Source organism: Brachyhypopomus gauderio, unplaced genomic scaffold (assembly GCF_052324685.1).
Source record: "Brachyhypopomus gauderio isolate BG-103 unplaced genomic scaffold, BGAUD_0.2 sc43, whole genome shotgun sequence".
NCBI classification, from domain to species: Eukaryota; Metazoa; Chordata; class Actinopteri; order Gymnotiformes; family Hypopomidae; genus Brachyhypopomus; species Brachyhypopomus gauderio.
In genome coordinates, this window is record NW_027506869.1 from 2454444 (window position 1) to 2472849 (window position 18406).

General features: G+C 45.9%; 1 protein-coding gene across 1 annotated transcript in view; it reads right to left on the reverse strand.

Moving 5' to 3' along the window:
- The window catches only part of syne2b (spectrin repeat containing, nuclear envelope 2b), a 96853-nt gene that overhangs the window by 61435 nt on the left and 17012 nt on the right, over nt 1-18406 (reverse strand). The window contains exons 20-54 of the mRNA XM_076985600.1: nt 18167-18268; nt 17868-18032; nt 17596-17754; nt 14533-17325; nt 14282-14416; nt 12982-13175; nt 12789-12858; nt 12628-12701; nt 11835-11958; nt 11556-11692; nt 10730-10880; nt 9950-10545; nt 9586-9744; nt 9098-9248; nt 8649-8807; nt 8363-8530; nt 8157-8258; nt 7744-7947; nt 6590-6800; nt 6237-6349; nt 5855-6060; nt 5547-5654; nt 5114-5393; nt 4700-5029; nt 4271-4600; nt 3754-4083; nt 3220-3564; nt 2908-3086; nt 2393-2708; nt 2072-2236; nt 1413-1760; nt 1169-1305; nt 864-1005; nt 600-773; nt 168-221 (exon numbers count right to left, since the gene is read on the reverse strand). Coding sequence (XP_076841715.1) covers nt 168-221; nt 600-773; nt 864-1005; nt 1169-1305; nt 1413-1760; nt 2072-2236; nt 2393-2708; nt 2908-3086; nt 3220-3564; nt 3754-4083; nt 4271-4600; nt 4700-5029; nt 5114-5393; nt 5547-5654; nt 5855-6060; nt 6237-6349; nt 6590-6800; nt 7744-7947; nt 8157-8258; nt 8363-8530; nt 8649-8807; nt 9098-9248; nt 9586-9744; nt 9950-10545; nt 10730-10880; nt 11556-11692; nt 11835-11958; nt 12628-12701; nt 12789-12858; nt 12982-13175; nt 14282-14416; nt 14533-17325; nt 17596-17754; nt 17868-18032; nt 18167-18268 — 9411 coding nt within the window. The remainder of the gene's footprint in view (nt 1-167; nt 222-599; nt 774-863; nt 1006-1168; nt 1306-1412; nt 1761-2071; nt 2237-2392; nt 2709-2907; nt 3087-3219; nt 3565-3753; nt 4084-4270; nt 4601-4699; nt 5030-5113; nt 5394-5546; nt 5655-5854; nt 6061-6236; nt 6350-6589; nt 6801-7743; nt 7948-8156; nt 8259-8362; nt 8531-8648; nt 8808-9097; nt 9249-9585; nt 9745-9949; nt 10546-10729; nt 10881-11555; nt 11693-11834; nt 11959-12627; nt 12702-12788; nt 12859-12981; nt 13176-14281; nt 14417-14532; nt 17326-17595; nt 17755-17867; nt 18033-18166; nt 18269-18406) is intronic.

The following is an 18406-nucleotide window of genomic DNA, read 5'->3' on the forward strand; positions in this document are numbered from 1 at the left end:
AGTTTTTTTTTTTTATTAAACTAGAGATCTACATGTAAGAAATATAAAAAAAAACATTCTGAAGATCGAATTGATCCGTTTGCTCTCATGTCAAAGTTGAATATGAACTATGTCGTTTTTAAAGTAATATTTCCTGAGAAGCTTATGTGTGATGATCTCTGTTTTACCTGTGTCACCAGTTTGATGATTTCAGCTTCCTGTTTCTTCTTCTCCTCAAGATCCTAAGGGGAAAAACACCCCAGGGAAGTTGAGACTAGAAAATTTTGTTCTGGAAATTTAGTACTACAACACTGAATATTGGAAAATTACTAGCGCTGTCAATTCCAGGTGCCGCGATTAAAAGTCCTCACCAGGATTTTGCTCAAGCTTGCTAGATTTTCTAATTAGCAATCCAGGTAAAATTAGTGGAATCAAGTCAACACAATCCAGGAAGCCTGAGCAAAATCCTGGTGAGGACTTTTAATCACGGCACCTGGAATTGACAGCACTAAAAATTACACATTTACAAATATTACAGTGAGATTTATCTAGAACACTAATAAAAATGAAAAATGAAAAACAGCAGAAAAACGTAAACCGAATTTAAAATTTTAACCCACCAGTAGCCTTTCTTTAAGATCATTCATTAATGTGTCAGCATCCTTTAATGCATTCGCCCCATCTCTCTCCAGTTTTCCTGCCAGCTCTGGACCCAGGCAGTCTCTGAGTAACTCCTTATGAGACACTGCCACCTGCAGGCTCTTATGCAGTCCTGCGCCCTCTTCTATCATGGCCTGCAGACGTGTGACACAGAAAATCCTGTATTTTGTAAATGGCAGTGATGATTGGGATAATGAATAGAATGTGCACATGTGCACACACACCTGCATATTGGAGGCGGAGACTGAAGGAGATTGTGAACGTGTTGATTGGATCCAGGTATTGAGTGCATTCAGTGCCTCTCTTACACAGCACACTGCGCTGTCTGAACAGCCATTCTGTCTTTCCGACAGCTTAGACCGTATACTACCAAAGACACAACAAACTCAAACTTACAGTGCATAAATTAAAACAATTTCCAGTGTAATGTGCTAATATTACACATATTTATATTGTCAACAAATAATACAAAAATATTATTAATAAAGATATATTTGGATACATTAATAATAATAAAAAAAAATGTTACCTGCAGTACTGTTGAGTCACCTTGTCCACAAGGGAAATGACATCAGAAGGAAAGTCTTCGTCAGACGGTACCATGCGGACCGCATGGCCCAGTTCACGAACTTTACCCTCGAGCTCTTCCAGTTCCTTCTCACAAGTCTGAGACAAATCGAAAAAAGAGTTGAGACTGAAGACGAAGACAAACAAACATATTTTAACATAAATATATCCAGCTGCATCAATAAACACAAAGACATGCTCGGTACCTTAAAGCTGTGCCAGTTTTCCTGTAGCTGACTAATACTCTGGTTTCCTTCTCCAAATCCCAGGCAGTGGTCCTGAGCACGGAGCTCGTTCAGGAGGCCCTCGGCCTGCGTAACGAGACACTGCGTTTGGCTAGCCAGCTTTAATTCTGCATCGGCTAACCTGGCTTCGTATTCACCGAGCATTTCCTTGACTTCCCTCTCTGAGGAAGCATGCAGGCTGCGCAGATGGTCCACTTCTAAGGTCAGTGCAGCACAACCTTCAGGGGTGCAGAGGTTGATCAGGGAGTTCTTGACTGAGTCTAGTTCTCTCATCTCTTTGTCTTCCCTCTCAGCAGTCTGGAGAAGGGCCTGTGAACGCAGAAATATAATCAAAAACATCAACAAATGTAAAAAGTAAATGTACAATTACTGAATTGAATTACGTTGATTTAACAAAACTAACAATTATGTCAAAGCTGACACATTTTCTGTAGATTACTGTGGACAAATCAGTGAAACTCAAATAATTGGTCATTGGTTCATATTTAAATATCCAACCATAGAAAAATTAATTGATGTTTGAATATTTAGATTTATCAGTATTTAACAGTGGGTTGACAATCTGATTTTTTTCATTTCATTTTGTAATTTCTTTTGTAATTTTGGGAATTCAAACTGACCTTTAGAGTGGTGATAGCAGCCTGTAACCCACGGCAATCTGTGGGCGGAGCTCCAAAACCTCTCACCTGCTCCCTCAGCCAATCCTGTGCTGCGGTGTGCTGCTCCACCAGCTGAGCACAGACTCTCTCTGTACAAATACTCGCATCCAGGCTCTCACACACTTCCTGTCCAAATCAATGAATATTTCAGCGATGTCAGTGAAGAATAATAACTGTGTTCACCACATCTTTTTTTTTTTTTCCACTGTACTCTGTCACAGAAAAATACGTGTATGCGTGCAATCTATGAAAGGCCGACCAAAAATGCTGGTCCAAACTTACCCCCAATTCCCGAATTAGCCCTGGGACGCTTTCCTCCATGGCGCCCCAGGTTGGGTCTGTCCAACTGGGGTCTCGGGTGAGCTGACTCATCTCCCTCCCCAGGGCCCTAAGGGCTGACAGGGTGGGGGTGAGAGACCTGGCTCTCTCCAGCAGAGCCCTGGCCTGCTCCACTGCGTGTCTGCGGTCCCCTAAACCTGGCCAGGGGAACAGACGGGGCAGCGCCATCACCTGCTGCTTCAGTTGCTCCAGACGTGACTGGGTCTGCTGCCTTTGACACTGGCAGGATACCAAACGCTCCACCACACTCCTCAGAAGACTAGAGGAGAACAAACACCATGGGTCAACAGAGAACGTGCTGGGCCTGAATAAAGGAATTCAATTTTGACTGGCTGAAGTTCTCTGGCACACTGTAGCCAAGATCTGTACAGTCAGACTTCTGTTTGGAACGAATTGCTGTAATCAATACTACACTCCAATAACTATGTGGTTCAGGCTCGTATTTAATTAGTAAATACCTGTGAAGTTCCTGGGTGTGATGGATCAGTGTTTTCCACTCTTCTTCTAAACACTTCAGCTTTTGTGAAAGTGAGTGTTTCGTGTCTTCATCCAGGTCTTCATGGACATACAGGCTCTCAGCTCTTCTCTTTAGAGATGTTATCTTGCAGTTCCCTTGAGGGCGAAGGCTTAGAATAGACTGGGAGAGAGAAAATATTACTCTTTCATATGATTGTACTGTACTCATTGAATGTGATCAAATGAACAATAAACAGGACATGGTTTCCAGGTAATTAAATTGAATTAAAAGCTTCTGTTTCATTTTCACCCACTTGAGCTTTGCTGAGTCTCTCTTCAATCTGGTCTTGGGTACCATGTGTACTTTGGCCCAGTGACTCTAAGTCTTTCTTCAAATCCTCAATCCAGGATTGTATGTTCTCTTCCTGGGAGTAAATCGCTTGAAGGTCCTTTGCAATCAAATCCTGGATCTCAGCCTGGTTTCTATGTTCCTGTGTAATTTCCAGCACTATTCTCCATTTCTTCTGCACATCCATGAGGGTCTGCTGGATTGAACACTTCCCCTCATCTCCTAGCTCCCTGTGGGCAAACAAACTCTCTCCTTTCCTTTTAAGAGCAGCTATTTTAGAGTCACCTTCTGGCTGAAGGTTCAAGATTGCCTATGGGTTACAAGAAAAAAAAACATTCTGTATATTTTGAGCCTTATTCTGTAAACATATAATATCTACATCAAAGAGTAGTTATTATTATGTTAAAGTCATTCAGGCAACTATTTCCGACCATTAGCACCCAATTATGTCTGTTGCTTGCATAAACCATAAGTAAGTTTCCGTTCAAATGTCAATTACCTGCAAAATAACAAGTCTCTCCTGTACAGCAGTGTCTTTGTCTAATGACTCAACCCTCCGATGTTGTTCTGTGACCCAGGCACGAATGTTCTCCTCTTGGAGTTTAAAATCCTCAAGCTCCTTAGCAAGAGCTTCCTCCATCTCAGCTCGGTTCCTCAGCTCCTGAGCGGAGTGCAACACCCCTGCCCACTCTTGCCGTATGCATCTCATCTTCTGCTGGATGGACTGTCTAATGTCTTCTCCAAGTCCTTCTCGTGCACACACACTCTGACATGTGCTCTCCAGTGCATCAAGTGTTACGTCTCCCTCTGGACCATGGATAATTACAACCTAAGGGACAAAACATGAAAAAATATTTACCATTTGTAATATTGTAAAGTGTTATTTTAGATGTGGTGTCCATCAGGGTCCTATTATTAGTACAGTTTCACACTTGTACTTTCTAGCATTTTGTAATAATTGTAATGATCAAAACAAGCCTTTAAAGACTTGTTACAGATGGTTACAGCTGTCATACCTGAGCTTTGTTAAGTTTCTCCTGAACTGGAGAAGAATTATTCAAGGAGTCCAAAGTCTCTTTTAGCTTTCTAATCCAAGCTTGAGTGCTTTCCTCCTGGTCTTGGAAGGTCTGCACTTCTTTGGAGAGAGAATCTTCAGACTCAATCTGGTTCTTCCTCTCCTGTGCCGTCTGCAGGACACCTTTCCACTTCTCCTCCAGCTCTCTCTGGTTCTGATCAATGCCGAGTCTCTTTTCATTTTCAAGCTCCTTTCGAGTGCACAGACTCTCTCCTCTTTTCCTCAGAGCAGTTAACTTAGAGTTGCCTTCACTCTGTAGACTCAAGATTGCCTGAGTGAAACCCAGAGTGCATATCACATTATTATAACAGTAGGCAAGGAAACCTCAGATATCTTCAGGCATCTTAACTCACACCAGCTCTGAACTCACCTGAAGCTTGTCAAGCCTTTGCTGTACTGAAGTGTCTCTCTCCAGATGACCCAGAATTTGCTTCTGTTCCTCCACCCATGATTTGACATTCTTTTCCAGATCTCGGAGGGATTCTAGTTCCCTTAAGATTGAGTGCTGGAGCTCTGCCTGAGTCTTTAGCTGCTGAGCAACATCTAAAGCTCTTCTCCACTCATCGTCATTGTTTTTCAGAGCCTGTGTAAGTTCCTTCCGAATGCTATCCTCCAGTTCCTCATAAGCACACAAACTCTCTGCTCCTTTCTTCAAATTTGCGATCTTGGAGTCACCCTCAACACGTAGGTTTAAAACAGCCTAAAAACGCCAAAAACACCCAACAAGTCAACACCTAGTTTATGTGACAAGAGCCATAGGTAATGTCAGATCATTTTGTCATACCTGAGCCTTGTGGAGTTTTTCCTCTGTTGGACTTTCTTTCTCCAGTGATTCCAAACCATGTTTCAGGTCTCTAATCCAGGTCTTAATGCTCTCCTCCTGAGAATAGAAAGTTTCTATCTCCTTCTCCAGAACTTCATGGACTTGAGTCTGGTTCTCAAGACGAATTCCCAGACTGTGGTAACGGTCTACCAGGGACTCGCTGTCTCTGAGCAAGGGGTCTGCTCTTAATCCTCTCAACCTTACGAATGCCAGCAAGTCACTGAAGGCTTCAACTTGAACACTACACAGTGCAGCACGTATAGATGAGAACAGAAAGAGAAACATACCCAGCTGTAGCCAACATAACAATTCTATAGACTTTTCAACACCTGTAGAAAAGAGCCAATGGTAATTAAGTGGTATGAATTAACATATCTGAAGGGTTTGGAGGTACCTTTCCTTGAGAAACTCCTCATGGACTTGTCTGAGTTGCTCCCTTTGCTCTGGTACCTGCTCGTTCTGCTGCAACCATTCCTGGAGACGACCATGTTCTACTTGCAAGCTAAATTATAAAGTCATATGGAAAAAGTATGTTGACGGATAAACAACAAAAACAAGCCTTACAGAGCACCTGATTTTTATGGTTGCCCAAAAGGTCCACATTTGTCCTTAAATCTTGTCTCTGTCTACATGAGTTAGAAGAACCACAACAAGGACTTTCTGGACAAGAAGCAACCCAACAGAAATGAATGAGATATTGACCTATTGAGTTTCTGCACGATGTCCTCCAGCTGTTTGTGTCTCCCCTGGCAGTGAGCTCGGAGCGTGGCCAGCTCGCTCCCCTGTTCCTGCTCCCAGGCAGACAGCTGAGCTTGGGTCTCAGCAGACAACGTCTCCTGCGCCCTCCTCTCCACTGTCTCCTTCACCTGGGCAAGACGCTGCTCGCCTTCTTTGGAAGCCAGGAAACCCTATATGAAACATGATATTATCAAACTCTCCTTAGCCTTTGAATCTTTATTTAGCAAAACCTGCCTTATCTATGGCTTTCAAAATACCTACACAGAACACACAATAACAATATCAAATGAACTATTTGGGCATAATTTTGTCAGCACTATGTCAGTACATTAGAGTTTCTACTGACTTCTAATTTGTGCATGGACGCTTCCACATCCTGCCTCATCTCTGGGTTCTCAAAACACTCGTTCACAGCGAGTTGCACATCTTGGAGCCAGTCCTCAAACATCTGGCACTCATCTGTAGAAAGAATGAATTAAGGACTAGTGTAAAGACAAACAGTCTACAGCCCCAAATATTTGAATATGAAGCTCTTGGAACAACTTCAAGAGAAGGTCAAAAATTAATGAAGAAAATATCCTTCTGTAGTTACACAAATAAACAGTATATCACACTACATTATGTTTATGTTAAAAGCATTTGAATTTCTGAAGGCTGAAAGGTTTTGCATCATTCTTTGAGTTCTAATGGTATGTGTACCTTTCATGGCCTGAACAATGAAGTTCTTTTCTTCCTGTTCTTTCTTCTGACAGATGAGTTCCTGTGTTGATGCAATGCTGTCTTTAAGATGCTTGGTGCCACTGGTTAACTCCTCTAGGGCCTGTGGTCCACTCACACTGGACATGAGAGTGATTTCCTTCATCAGGGAGTCGGCCTGGTCCTCCTGATCCAACAGCTGCTCCGAAAAATCCTACAACAGTGGAATAAATCGTGATTGCTAGGGTGGCTGCCGGGGTAATAACTGAACCGTTCAATTCCAGAGAGTAGTTATAGTACCTCAGCCTTGGTGCAGAGTGCTGTAGTTTATACTACTGGTCCCTTGGACTCTCTGCCAATATGTAGACCATTGAATCTAATATGTGTAGAGTTAACCTGGACACAGTGACTGGATTCTACAAGTTGCATTCTGATCAGCCATCCACAATTCCATGCATCGTTCTGAACTGGTCTGATGTGAATCAAAGTTGTGCTGTTCCCGCTAAGCTCAGCCTTAGTGAGCAGTTGCACACAGTGAGGTAATTTAAGTCTTTCAGAGTAATATATAGCTGTGAGACTGAAAAATGGTTGTGAAGTCAATGGTATCTTGTCATGTAAGTAATTCAAGTGGTTTGCTCAAAGCAGTTGGCATTAAGAGAAATATTTGTTTGCCAATTACAGTAAAAACTTTATATTCCAAGCATGGTTTTCGAGTGATCCGATTTTGTTGGTTTTGTATAGAAGCAAATCCGTCTCACAAGACTTTGAAATTTAAACACCTTTGAAGTTCTAGTGCTGAAATTTTTTGAATTAATTGAATTAAATTTTTTTTGTCACCAATTTCAACACTTGAATTTTTCGGTAACTAATTTTCAGTTGTATTTTCAGTTGTAAAAACCTACAGTGTTATTCCCTTTGTCTCTTACTACGTTATGTTTAATCTATTTTGTGGAATCGTTTTGAGACCTACTGCATCATTTAGCTCACCCGTGATAAAATCACTTTCTGGAGACTCAATTATGAGATGCTAATGTTTCATGATGCACATGTGAATAATGACATAAGAGCTTTAGACAACAGGCGACATGCTTAAGGTACAGACATCTTGTTTTACACCCCTACAAATTGGATGTTAACTCTTCTGACTGGTCCAATACCTGCAAGCACTGTTGCAGCTCAGCTCTGTTGTCCGTGCTGAGCATGCTCACTGAAGACTTTATTTCCTGGACTACTGCTCGACAGTCACTGATCTGCTGAAGCAGATGAGCTCGGACAGTCATCAGTTCTTGGAAGACACTGGTGCATTCAGAGAACAGCTCCTTCACCTGCTCCATCTTCTTCCTCAGGCCAGTCTCCATAACCTGAGGAGGTGGAGATGGAAAGGCAAAACAAAAAGAGATAGATAGATAGATGGATAGATGGATGGATGGATGGATGGATGGAGGATAGGGGAGACACAGGGAGATAAAGAAGACACGTAGGTGAGAGTAGAAAGGTTGAACGAGAGGAAACTGGAGACAGGTGAGAAACTCGAGCAGAGAGAAGAGCCCTGGAGAGAAGGAGCTGTAACCTGGAGTTCCAGCGGAGCCTCGCGATTCTGCAGCATCTCCTGGATCTCCAGGGACTTTCTGTGGAAGCGCTCGACATGTTCCTCCTGCGCCTGGATCTCGTTCTACCAAACAGAAACCCGCAGCACAACCAAAAATCACATGAGCCACACCCAGACTGCTCAGGGCCACAGACTTCCTGAGGTGACCAACCTGGGCGCATACACACCTTCACGGCGAGGACCTCTTCCTCGGTACTGAAGGGGTGGGACTCAGCGAACAGGCTGAGCTTGGTGGTAGCCCAGCCCTCCAGCTCTCCTCCCAGCGAAAGCTGCTTCTCCCACAGTTCCAGGGCCACACGCAGGTTGTCCACGTACGGGTCCGTCTTCTCGGAAACCTGGATATATAGGATGGTAGGATCCCAATGGATGAGCAAATGTAGCACATTTGGAAAGGATTGCGAAATTCTTGAGGATGGTGTATGTATGACACATGCATGCATGACAGTTACTCACATCCAGCCAGGAGTCCACCAGAGCGTCAGCCTCTGCTTCAAATGGAGTTTCAGGGCAGTCGGGGATTTTTTTCAGCTGGGATTGCAACTGCCTGCACACAGACCGAAAGTCCTCTACGTTGGGACCCAGAGAACTCAAGTCCTCCTTGATTCCACAAACCTGATTCCGCAGAAAAACACAAAACATTCCAGTAAAAGCACAACTCGAGCATACCCACAACATTTCATTTCTTTAAATTCTTTAATTCATTTTAATTTCTATTTTATTCCTTTAAATTCTTGTTTTTAATTTCTATTTCTTATATTCTTTCCCAAGATGATAGATCTCGGGTCGTAATAAGCTTCTTCTTTTTCTGTGTAAAGCACTTTGAATTGCTGGTGTTTATGAACTTAATCATACTATATAAATATATAAATCATATATAAATCATACTTATCATGCAGACCCACCTTGGCAATGAGGCGCTGTAGGTTGTCTTTGCTCATGTATGAGGCGTGTTCATTGATAGCTTGCTCCGCCCTCTGGAGGGTGTGGCTTAGGGAACTGCGACAGTTCTGAAACTTCTTTAGCAGTTCCATAAGAATGCTGCACTGCTCACGTCTGTCCCGCAAATGGACACCCACACACACACACACACACACACACACACACACACACACACACACACACACACACACACACACACACACACACACACAGAAGCATGTGTCAAGTGTCAGCTGGTCTCATATTCACAGCAGTGCCATTGTAATACCATGTGTACAGTTCAGTCCCTTGTATTGTATTATGACAAGTATACACTGTTGACAAATATGTTATTGGTCTGCTACGGTGTTATTTATATTATAAAAACACCAACTAAACTGTATAATACTTTATCAACAGCATGTTTACAAAAGAAAATGTTTCTTTGTCCCTGAATGTCCGCCTGTCTCACCTTTTGGACACGGCTCTCTCTGTCTCGATCCAGAGACTCTCCAGCTCGTCCGCAGCCTGCTGACGGTGCTCTGAGTCTGGGGGAAGTGCTGAGCGGAGACTCTCAAACTCTGGATGAAGTGACCTTACCTGGGCCTCCAGATCTGAGAGGGCACGCATCCTGCCAACACACGCACACAGGCGCACGTGCGCACAAACATGCATATAAACATACACACATTTTTTGTTATGCAATCATAGTGCGGTTTTCTTGCAACTTTCTTGCCGGTGCATGCCCTTAACAGGTCCTTTTAAACTGTGACTCGTTTTAAGAGTACACATTTACACAAATACACTTCTATGCACATGTGCTCACAAACACTGACCTGTGCTGCACAGCTGGGATGGTGGGTTCCTTCAGGCCCTGCTTCTCAACCACGGCCAGCACCTTCCTCACCTCTGCGAGCAGAGTCTTCCTCCTCAGCGTAAGGCTCTGGCCCTGCTGCTCCTTATGAAACTCCTCCTGCCGGATCATGAGCCGGTCGTCTGCATCCTCTACACGGCGCAGCAGGGCGTCCACCATGTCCAGGCAGGAGACGGGGCTGCCCCCCTGGGTCACAGCCAGCCGGGCTCCCCCCAGGAGCTGGTCCAGCTGTGGGGCCTTGTCGCTCAAGCTCCCCACACCCTTCCTGATCAGCGCCAGCTTGGCCCGGCTATCCTGCAGTGCCGGCGAGTCGCTGCAGGTGGCGCTCTGCACAAAGGAGATGTCCTGGTCGACGGTGCGGAGGGACAGGAGGAAGCGGTCCAGGGCGCGGGCCGCCGCATCGCTCTTCCGCACCTGCTGGCGGAGCCGGTCCAGGCTGGAGCGGTGGAGCAGCACCACCTGCGTGAGAGGGGAGCGGTCCCGCAGGTCCAGGTGGCTGGGCTCCGAGTCGAATCGCGAGAGCCGGTCCATCTGCTCTTGGATGCTCTCGTCCAAATCCTGAGAATCCGGAAGGCATGTGACAACAAGCTCAGAGTGGGACGGGCACATCGAGCGCTGTGGAGATTCTTCTGCACAGCAAACCGGCTATAGGATGCATCAAGAAATCGATGCATTTTCTGTTTGTTAAACTGCATAAAATTGCCCACAAGGCTCTGTTTCATGCCACCATCTTTGTTCCTACCTTAACATCTTTGAGGATGCTGCTGTTGACCAGTGTGTATCCTTTGAGGTCTTTGGGTTCTTTGATGAACTTGTCGAGGCGCTCCGAAATCTCAGCAATGTGCTGCTCAATAGAGTCCATGAGCTCCAAAGCTGAACCAAGAGAATCAACCCTGAGACACAGAGGACAGGCAGTTTACATACACACACAGACACACACACACACACACACACACACACACACACACACACACCTTAGGCACATGATACCTGTTGGAAACACACAGCGTTGGGAGGACGTTATATTGCAATTCTAAGAAGCTGTAATGAAGACACCACACTGAGCTTTATTAATGTTTAATGTGACACTGTTACACACACACACACACACACCTAGAAGACAAAGAGGATCCTACAGGTGATGCTGGTGGGTTTGTGTGGCTTAAGATAAACACTCATGAAAACTGCCTCCGCAGTGTAAACCCTGCATACTGAAGCACCATGACAATGAGAAGAACGGTGACGACGCTGTAGTAATAAAAACAGCATGTAAAACTAAAAGTCCCCTTGGCAGTGTTTTCTGAGCTGACAAAAACAGATGGCAGACATCAAGGTATGCCGAGAGCCTTGTGTGCTTGTGACAGAGCCACATAGACAAAACATTATGGTATAGTTACAGATACATAACCCACTGTAGGGCCTCTGATAATTTACATGCCCTGTGCTTCATCTGAGAACAAAATGAACCCTCGTAGTGATATGTGGATACAGAACTGTGTAGGAACCAAAAAAGGAACCAAAATCGAAAGCTGTAAATCTTGGACGAGGTGACCAAGATTGGTCTGTACCTGCTCTGCAACTGGCCTCGCTGCTCTCGCCACTTGAGTGTGAGCTCGGCCCGGTCCTGTTCCACCGCTCTCTCGCTCAGCTGTCCTCTCTGGGCCTCGTAGTCCGACCACAGACACTCCGTCTCGTCCCTCAGGGCCTGAAGCATTTTACACCGATGCAGCGTTACATTAGCACTGACCTATCCAGTTCTATTCAGTGCAAACATGTCATGTCTTATTCTAATTTCTTACTGTATTATCTTACTGTGTATCCTGAGGGCTATGTTTTGGGAATGGTACCTTCAACTCTCTGAGCCTTTTCCGCAGGTCGGTGGCTGTGGTGGACTCTGAGGGCCGATCTCCCAGCATGCTCTGCTCATTTCTGTTCAGTTGAGCCTGGAGCGCAAACCTGCAACTCCGGTACCTGCGATGGACAGAAGTTGACTAAGACTCCACCGAGACCCACACAGTGACAGACACTGACAGAGGCACACAGACACTGATAGAGCCACACAGATGGTGACAGAGCCACACAGACACTGACAGAGCCAAACAGACACTGATAGAGCCACACAGATGGTGACAGAGCCACACAGACACTGATAGAGCCACACAGATGGTGACAGAGCCACACAGACACTGACAGAGGCACACAGACACTGACAGAGGCACACAGACACTGACAGAGCCAAACAGACACTGATAGAGCCAAACAGACACTGATAGAGCCACACAGATGGTGACAGAGGCACACAGACACTGAGAGAGCCAAACAGACACTGACAGAGCCAAACAGATGGTGACAGAGCCACACAGACACTGACAGAGCCACACAGATGGTGACAGAGCCACACAGACACTGAGAGAGCCAAACAGACACTGACAGAGCCACACAGATGGTGACAGAGCCACACAGACACTGAGAGAGCCAAACAGACACTGACAGAGCCACACAGATGGTGACAGAGCCACACAGTCACTGACAGAGCTGTACAGACACTGACAGAGCCACACAGGCACTGATAGGGATGTACAGATACTGACAGAGCCGCACAGACACTGACAGAGCCACATAACTGCACTCTCTCTGTACCTGTCCTCCTCCGTGCTCATCTGCTTCATTATCTCCTTCTTATCTACAGTTCTCGGCCGCTGGACTGGGACGGCCTGTAAAAGACGCCCTTCATCAGCAACACCAAAAAACACACAGCACAGACACAACGTCCAACGAGACAGTCCAACAGGTCTACCTACCTCTGGAGCGGCGGCGTCCGCTCTTACGCTTCTCTGTGGCAAAGTCTCGCTTTTTGGCTCTACTGGCACACTAGGATAAAACAAGATGTAGGATGTCATGGAGGATTTGTTAGTGAAACAAACAATGTGCTACGCTTGCATCATTTTAAACACTTCGATCGCCTGCTTTCCGCGCCCGCACGCCCGGCCTCACCCAGCGTCTGGTGGCGGCGTGTGCCGGTCTCCGCTGAATTGCCTCTGGATGGCAGCAAGCCTCTTCTCACACTCACGGAGCTGGGCCTGTGCCAGCCGGTGGGCATCCTCTGGGCTCAGCGTGTCACACAGCTCCTTCAGGGCCTCCAGCTGCTGCCCCGCCTGGAAGAGACTGCCCTCCGCAGAGAAGCACGCCTGCAGGTGGAGAGAGAGACCGTCGGGTTCAAATAAACTGCTTAAATCCTGCCTGGGATTGCTTAAGCAGTGTGTTGACTCGGTTTTGCAGTAAGCTGTGCAGAAACAGTAAAGGTATGTGGGACTGCAGGAATGGTGGCGAGATGTTCTGAATGGAATTACAAATTACACAATTTCGATTCTGACAGGTTTGAGCTTATTCATTAATATCGTGATTCTGTGTGAGTTTATGAACAATCTGCATGCTCGTCTACAAATGTTCCGAGATTGTTTCGTAAAGTCTGTCTCAACAAGCCTCATTCCATCATGCTTCTAATACGTCATACAACCAAACATGCCATGCGGTTAGTGGCAGCTGTTACCTCTCCTGGTTGCCCTGATATGGAGTCAGATCTAAAGTTGGGCTTCTCGCTGCCTAAGTGCATCTCACACTGCTGTGCAATATAGTTAAAATGCAGACGTCGTATCGCAAATATGAGTTGCCCCACATCTGCTGACGTTTCAACACCAACAGCCTGGATTTTAAAAAAGGAACAAACAACCATGACTTTGTTCCATAATACAATCACCTAAATTGCTAGATAAATCCACATAATTTGCTAAATAGAATAGAATAGAATAGAATAGAAATGATGAGGAAAGTTGAGTATATAAAGTATGAAAGCATTTTTCACAAAACAATTATAGTCAGATGCTTGTGACAAACATGGTACAAATCATCATTAGCAAAATCACTTGGCTAATAATATTATCATGCAATATTATAATAATGCAAAACATAATTCAATATTTTATTGCACTCATTGACAGTTTTACCACAGCACCATTACATTTTTATTGCCTGCATGCAGAAGGCAAGGAAAAAACACATGCAAAAACATGCATACTCATACCCATACACATACTCGCATCCACCCCACCCATCCACACACACACACGCGCATGCGCACACACACATACAGTACACACACATACCCCACCCACCTACACCCACCCAAACAGACACACACACTCCACACACCCCCACCCACACAACAGACACACAGTCAACACAATCCCCAGGACAGACACACACACACACACACACACATACATGCACTCTATACCTCCCACTGTGTTCTGACTGACTGGGCGAAGAACTCCATGTCTCTAAGCTGAGACTGAGTGCAGAAGGCCTCCATTCCTTCTGCAGCCCTGAGAAACTCCTGCAGTAGCTCAGGGTCCAGCGCCTTCAGTGTCTCCTGGAAAACAACTAGTTTTCAAAAACTGCTCCACACTTTCCTGCAACTACTAGTACAATCGGATGTCAGACGACATTTACGTTAGTGATGAGAGGTTTTGTGTTTGGAAAACATACTTCTTTGACTAGTGCCTGCTCCCCGGTTATCTGCTTGTCTTTGAATATGTTGATAGCTTCTAGAATGTGCTCCTGCAGACAGTGCTTGGCTTCTTCAAACCTGTTCCTGGCCAGGGCCTGTGCTTTAGCGTAGGCCTCTGTGTAGGCCTGCGCAGGTGCCTGGGCCAGGGCTGGAGCTTTGACCCTTGCAGCTGATTGTTGCTGGGTCTCTTCCAAAACTGGAGACTGTGGCTTTGGTGAAACCTGGACCTGAGGTGTTGCTTGGGGAGCTTGGCTCTGAGATGGAACCTCTGCTCTGTTCCGTGGCCACTGCTGCTGTTGAGTCAGGGACTGTTTTTGTGGTGGCGCCTGGGGTCTTAATGGGGCTTGAGACGGAGGTTGGACCCACGGCTGGTGAGCCACTGGTTGAGAAATACCTTGACTCATTTTCTGAGAATGAACTTGGGCGTTTTCAGGTTGGGTAGATCCCCATTGCTGAGAAGGGCTCTGTGCTCTTGGATGGGTCTGAGGTTGGCCCATTGGGTGCAGAGAAACGGGTCCCAGGTCTTGCAACTGAAATCTCTGGTAACTGGGGCTGACCACCTCAGGTCTCATAGGTCTCCACTGTTGTGATGGAACAATTGGTTGGACTGGGCTATGAGCTCTCATTTGTGCATAAGGTTGTGGTACTGGTTCAGATTTGACAGGGGCCCATGGCTGAGTTTGTGTGGGGGAACTGGGGTAAAGTTGAGTCCTAGGAGGAGGCTGGACTTGTGCTTGACCTGAACCTTGGACACCAGGGTAAATCTGGGTCACATGAACTCCTCTTACTGGTGCCCATTGCTGAACCTGTGCTTGGGCAATACCTTGAGATTGTGGATAGTTCTGAAAGTTGGCCTGAGCCAGCAATTGTGTTGTCATCGGGCCTTGACCCTGAACATCATGATACCTCTGAGTGGCAGCATCTGACATGACTGAGGTCCACTGAGGATGCTGGGTGTGGGGCTGTACCTGTGACTGCATCGCATGTGGCCTGATGTTAACTTTACCTGGACTTTGAGTACCACCCATAATTTGGGACTGAAAAGGTACTTGGAGTTGCGGTGGACTCTGGGGCATGGAGATTACTCGGGGCTGGATAGGGGCTTGACTTTTTGGTTGGGCAGGGGGTACAGTGACAGCCTGTGACTGAGGGAGAGATACAGTGTGCTGGTTTTGAGACAGTTGTGGTTGTCTCTGGGTCATTATTTGAGGCTTGGTCGATGGTGATGGATGTCTCACAGGTTGGGTCATGCTTTGTCTTACTTCTCCCATTTCAACAAGGTACTGGTGAGTTTGATATATAGGCTCAGCTTCAGGCTGAGTGTGAGCCATGGATGATGGATGTCTTTCATGGTGGATCATAGCTTGATGAACTGGTGGTACTGTTTGTGGCTGTGCTTGCGATGCAGTTTTTGTCTCCGATTGTTTTGGGGTAACCACTGGGGGCTGAACCAATGCAGGGACATGTGGCTGCAGGGGTTTATGGGTACTCGCATGTGCTGGACCTGACGCCATAGCTTCAGGTTGCTTTGGTATGTTAACAGACTTCATAGATTCTTCCTGTGATTTTGGTATCATTTTGGTTACAGGTTGCTGTTGCTGGACTTCACCCATGCTGACCTCTGTCACAGGTTGCTGTTGTTGGAGTAGACCCTCTTTGGCTTGTGCTTTTGGTTGCAGGACTTGAATCACTTTGGTTTCTGTCTGGGTAATTTTTTTGGCTTGAGGTTGGTCTGGGCTGGGTGTAGATGCCTGAGGTTGAGACCCAGCTGTGGCAAGATCTGCATGTTGTGGCTCTACTTCAGAGCTCAATTTTCTTACATCCTTTAGTCCTGACTGTGTTTTTGCTGAGTGCGAAACCTTTGTCTGGGTCTTCTGTTGAAACCAAGGCCTGTTCTCTGGACGCACCTGAGACTTTCTGACCTTCAAAGACTGCTGGGAAGAGGTTTGCTGTTGCCTTGTGCCCTTTTTCTTCATTTGCATGTGCTGCTGACCCTGAGTCCATTGCTGAGCGTCCGGCTCTTGTATTTGTGGTTGTACACACACCTTTGGTTGCGAATGCAATTGTGGTTGTGCTTGTATTTCTGTGTGTGCCTGCATCTGTGTTTGTACTTGTTTCTGTGGTAGTGTTTGAGGCTGTGCATGTATTTGTACTCCTTGCAAAGTCACAGCTTGGCAGCTTGTAGGTGTTTGTGGCTGGGTGGAAATTTGAGCTTGTGGTGTATTTTGATTTGTATCCAGATATTTTTGAGGCTGACCGGTTTCTTTGATGTCTTGTCCTAGTTTCGTTGGTTCCTCCAGTACCCCAGCTTTTGCCTGATCCTTGGCTAAAGCTTGTGGTTTGACCCCAGCAGAAACCTCTGACTGTGTAGAGGTTTCAAGTTTCCCACAATGTTGGGGCTCCTCCATTGGCTCATTTCTTAAGTGTATTTGTGCTTCTGCTTGGGATTGGGGGTGTGTTTGTGGTGGTGGACTCTTCTCCTCCTCCTGGTACTCTTGGACAACAATCATAGGCACAGGCTGAGTGTTTGGCTCAGCAACCTGGCCAGTATGCAGGGAACGTTGCTGAGACTTTAGCATGACTGATGACTGGGAGTCTTCTTGGCTTGCACCTCCTGGTGAAGTGGAAGGCAGGGTTGAATGAATGGTTTGGGGCCTAGGGATTTGGGTCTCACTCTCTTTCTCTTGAACAAATATCTTTTTTGGAGGCTGATGTTCTGTAGGGCTTCTGTCTCTGTGTGCCCCCATGGAACTGAGCAGTCCTACTGTTTCCTGTTGACAAACAGAACATTTTTTGTAAATATATTTGTAGGCTTTCATAATTTACAGCCTCTCAATCTTTCATATTCACAAGATCACAATGTTTAAATATTTATGTGGTTCAGAATGTGGTTCTTATGTGGACCCAATATATATGTTCCAGGAATGCTAAAAATCCCCTCTAAACCTAAAAACAATATACCCAGAGTAGTCAACAGTAAACACAGAAGCACATCGTGGCCTATGCATGATTGCGTATTATTAGCAACAGGTTGCAAAGACCTGTGACTGTGCCACAGCAGCACGAACTCTGTCTTGCATGGTGGAGGCGATGAGGTACTGCAGAGGCGAATTCTTCTGAGCTGACATCACCAGCACCTGCAAATCCTGCTCCTCTGTCACTACCTGGCCTTCCACCTGCAGACCTCGAGAAATAAGTGCCTACAAGGGCAGGAGAGAACAGGAAGATTGTAATTCATGCTTTGAAACCTTAGAGAGCACCACAAAAAGTGAGATTTTCATCTCACGTAGACTGAAGCTGATAATGGTAATACCCGAGTGCCAGAGTCCTGCCTTCGTTGATAGCCTCTCAGGAGCTGGTACAACTCTTTGGCTTCAATGTCCCAGTGCAGAAGTTCAGCCAGACGACCTTCCAGTCCACACACGCTCTGCAGCAGCTCTTCACACACCTGCACAGCCTCGCAAAGAGTCTGCAGCACCTACACACACACACACACACACACACACAACACACACAAACCAGACACCAACAGAAATACAGATGGACTGAGTTCATTGATATAACTGGAGAAGTCTTCTGCTGGTTTGTCTGAGGTTGTCTGAGAGACGTCACCTCTGGAGTGGCCTGCTTGAGCTTGTTCAGGGTTTCAGCGGAGCAATCGATGGAAGGAGAGAGGGAGTCCAGGTCAACATCCTTGATCTTCTTCATCATGAACTTCAAGGATGAGAAACATCTTCATCAGTCTTGAGTCATATTTCTCACCACTTTGGACCCACCACTATTTCCTAATCCTAATCCTAATATATCCTAATCCTAAAGCTTATATCCTAAAGTATCCTAATCCTGATATAT